The sequence below is a fragment of the Centroberyx gerrardi genome, chromosome 8 (genome assembly GCF_048128805.1).
Source record: "Centroberyx gerrardi isolate f3 chromosome 8, fCenGer3.hap1.cur.20231027, whole genome shotgun sequence".
Taxonomy (NCBI): domain Eukaryota; kingdom Metazoa; phylum Chordata; class Actinopteri; order Beryciformes; family Berycidae; genus Centroberyx; species Centroberyx gerrardi.
In genome coordinates this window covers 21,888,587-21,892,860 of record NC_136004.1, presented here as the reverse complement: position 1 = coordinate 21,892,860, position 4,274 = coordinate 21,888,587, and the positions used below count along the sequence as shown (strand labels likewise).

General features: G+C 41.1%; 1 protein-coding gene across 1 annotated transcript; it reads left to right on the top strand.

The window, feature by feature from the left end:
• The first annotated feature begins 1,053 nt into the window (after positions 1 to 1,053).
• Positions 1,054 to 2,238, top strand: LOC139908194 (transmembrane protein 252-like). Its single transcript, XM_071894799.1, has 2 exons — positions 1,054 to 1,319; positions 1,980 to 2,238. The coding sequence occupies exons 1-2, from the start codon at positions 1,054 to 1,056 to the stop codon at positions 2,236 to 2,238; spliced, it is 525 nt and encodes a 174-aa protein (XP_071750900.1).
• The last annotated feature ends 2,036 nt before the right edge of the window (positions 2,239 to 4,274 follow it).

Sequence of the window (4,274 nt, the reverse complement as noted above, 5' to 3'; positions counted from 1 at the left end):
GCACAATTATAGTAGGCATAGTATGACATTTGCAGAATGAAAACAAAAGAGCAAAATGAAATGAATAAAATAAAGTCAAAAGTAGAAATAACAATACTAAGATTAGTAATAATAGGTAATGCCAATACTCTTACTCCTCCCTTTTTGCCCTGCTCAATAAACGTTTAGAATTTAAAAGAATTAAGAGAATAAAGCATAAAGAAAGAATAATGTTTTAAAGAATTTAGAGTATATTGAGTGTTTTTTATTTATTTATTTATGCTTAACAAACAAAGATATAATTTTGTACAGAATATCAGGTCGGACAACATAACATACCATACAAAACAGACAGGCAATGGCTTACAGACAGTGATAGACAAAAAATCAGATAACAAGTAACCACCAAAATGCGATACAAAGGTAGGGTATGTTTAAAAAAAAAAAAAAAAATAAAAAAGGCCGGGGGGCAGAGGGTAGTGTGTGTAAGAGTGGTATCTGTATAGGGGAGTGTGTGTGTGTGTGTGTGTGTGTGTGTGTGTGTGTGAGAGGGCAGAAAGAATGAAATGAGGAGTGGAAAAAAAGGACAAAAACAGTTTTCATACTTTTCAGTGTGACATGAATGTGTGTGTGTGTGTGTGTGCCTCATTACCAGTCCTATCTCTCTCATCCCCCTGACCCCGTATTAATGCTGTGTTAATATACAACCGAGGAGGCAGGGACATCCCAGCCACCGCCCCTTCTGCCTGAAGGGACAAAGACACACTTTCATAAACTCACACACCTTCTACTGCGGCTACTTGTTGGTGCAAATACTTCTGTTAAGTACTAGTACTAGTACTAAGTACTAAAGGAACTAAAATTGAATAAGTCTCATTCTGGACTGGCACTACAGCTAGAGATCAAAATACAATACTCCTCCCTAGCAACCTTCTGCCTGTTCTTTGTATCTTCAATAACTTTGAAAGAACTTAACTCTTAGAAAAAAGTGAGAGACCATCAGCCAAGAACAAAAAAGAGGGAAACGAGCAGCTGGAAACACCTATAAAGAAACAAGAAGTGAGGTAAATGATCATGGATGTGAAGAAGCAGCTGTGCTCCCTGGCCCGTCTGGTGCTGCCTGGTGTGGGATTTGGCTTGATCTGTGTTGGGGCGTACCTGGTGTCCCTGCAGACGGACCAGCACTACACTCTGAGGGTCATCCTGGCCTACGTCATGATCGCCTGCGGCTTCTTGGGCGTGCTCATCGGAGTCTTCTGGGCCATGTGCCGCAGCATGAAGAGCAAGATGTACCAGAGAGGAGCGCACAACCAAAACATCCACATCTACACTGTTGACAGGTGAGGCCGACTGCGACTGCATGTACCAAACTTGCAAAATGTCGTATAAAGATGCTCTCTGATTTGTATTGAAACAGTGTATTTTAAAGCACTCAGGCTAGTTTCACAAAACACAGAATATCATAGAAATGTGTTTTTAAGCAATTAGACTATAGTGAACATTGAGGTAATTTGTTTCCAAGCAGTTGTATTACTCTTGCTTAGTTGTGACCATAACTATTTGGTTTTGTAAAATATTGACCTAATCATTTGAAGTTATTTTCAAGTCCCTCTCCAGAGTAGATGATGTGCAAGAAATGATGAGAGAAATGTTTGTGTTTTAGCTTCAAAAATCAATACTCATTCCTATTTTAAGACACATTCTGATAATGTTGGTATTTCAATACCTATCATTCACAAATATCCAGTTTCTTTTTTTTTAAGATTTTTTTTTGGCATATTTTTCCTTTATTAGAGTGTGTGTAAAGTGGAGAGGGCAGGAAAGATTGGGGAGAGAGAGATAATATGCGACAAAGGTTCTGGGCCAGATTCGAACCTGGGACGTCGTGGTTACATGGTACGCGACCCCTGAGCCACCGGGACGCTCCGACAAATGTCCAAATGTTTTAACAAACAACTAAGCCAATAGCAACCGTACGTTCTCTGCTTTTCCCTCTGCAGACTCAGCTCCTACCCTCCGTCTTACGAGGAGTCCCAGGGGAACCAGGTGTGTCCAGAAAGAGCCTCTGACTCTGTGGCGGTGGTCGATGAGGTGGGCATGACGCTGTGCCTGGCCCCCCCTCTGTACAGCCGGGACAGCTCGGAGATCCCAGACTGCACATGGAGCTGGGAGCAGCCTCCTCCTTACTCTCAGACACAGACTGTTCTCCAGGGACAAGCGCACACAGAGGAGCAGCGGGGAGCCTTGCCCAGACACTGAGGGGAATAATGTCTTTACCTAATTGGTTGAGAAAATAGGGAAAATTGCTGATCCTGAATAGATATGACTTCCTGAGTCAGTGTAACTGAACTCAACTTCAAGAAAGTTCCAAACAAAAGGGAAGTGCCACATGTGGATGGATTGCACGGCTGCCAAATGATGGACCGCAGGCAGGTGTTGACTTCACCTTTGTGCCCTGAACCCATGCCCAGCGCTTGACCTCTGAACTCTGCCCTCTGACCTGGCCGCATTCAAGACTATGCCATCAACAAGTCGACGTCGAAGGTCTTTAAAGTGGTATTGCCGGTTGGGGCAGTGGTGTTGAGGTACTGGCATCTTGATGTTACTCAAAAGGTGTTGACTGGTGTATTATCTCGCTCTCGGTTTCCTAAAGCAAGCTGATGAGGTTCATGGATGAACTGCATTTTTGAGTCGTAAACCTGTTTGGTGGTCTTACATAAATAAAGTAAGCTGAGAACAGTATTACTCCAACTGGATCCATGTAAGCCTGGTTCCACAGACAGCACGTTCACTCTTATCTGTATGTAATTTATGCACTTTTAACATTGAGCATACCTGTATGTTCACAAGTAATGTTAATACCACTATGTGGGTTGGAGTGAACCATGCCACCCCTGTTCCAGGGTGTGTTTGTGTTATGGAGTAAGAATATCAAGATACTAAAGCTTGATATTGTATTACGTATTGATTTCTGTGTTCCAAATATTTCCTGTTCAACATAAGAATCATCTTGTCTTTTGCATTATATGTCTCTTCACACTTTCCTAGATATTTCACAATGCTATAATACCTGTCAATAAAGAAGTCCTCTAAAGTAAATCTCTTGAACAGGTAGCCTGTGATTTAAGGTCAAAGTAGCTCCACACTACATTCAGATTTGTATTGCGGCAAACGGTTGAGTTGGTCTTTGTTAGCTTGTTAGGACAGTGCTGCACACTGGACTGTATTTATGGGTTGATCCTATTTAAACATATGCACTGTTGATTTCTCCCCTAACAACTGAATCATGTAAATGTTGATATTTTCTCTGAATGATAACTGTCTACGGTGCATTTTGTATGTTTGCATTTGGGTATTATGGTCCTTAAGTCAATCATTTATCATTTAGATGCTGATGCAGACAGGTGTATTCAACCTATGCTGAACTTGTATGTTTTCTGAGTATGAGATCATGTGATGTCCTAACAAGCTATTTAAATGGATTATGGGTACTCTCCCAAACACACCTGACAAAGAACAACTTAAAACATTGTTTGCCACAATAAAAAAAAACTGGTGGAACCAAAATGTGCAGACCTACTTTGAATTTAGCAGCTTAATCCTTGTCCTGCACCAGTGAAAAATGTGCATACTGCGCATTACTTTGATCCATAAATCCTGTGATTTAAGGTCATTTATTCACCCACCAATCCACCTACCTATTTGACACTAGTCAGTGGAACATCAACAACTTCACCTAAACACTAAACCGATCCCTGAAGCTCTTCTCTGCAACAAGTTTGAAGGTAAAAAATGGGCATTGATTCTCATCCAACCTCAGGCATAACCCCTGACATCATAAAATAGTTGGATTGGGCAATAACCTGTAATGGCTGACAGGTAATGTCTGCCTGTCTGAATGAACGTTTCCTTGCGGATATCCACTGGCATATCCTCAACTCATAATGACGGCAATCAGTGTGTTTATGAGATCCTGTTCTCTGTCTCTCATTCAGTCCGTATAAAGATCAACCCTCTTCGTTTCTTATCTCCGCACAACAGCCTTAACACATTTCACACTTGGTTCAAAAGCAGGTGCTGTGAACAACGGACAAAAGGCTTCTTTTCCTTGTTTTCAATGTTGCTCCATCGCCAAATGATATATACCATTAGTATAGCATGGTATTCTCAAGAAATTAAAAGATTAATTAAAAGGCAAAAAAAATGCCTGAGAGTCACATAACTCACTCTGATGTCCCCATTACACCAGTCCAATCCAATGAATAAATACAAGTAAAGTAAAAAGGATTACACGC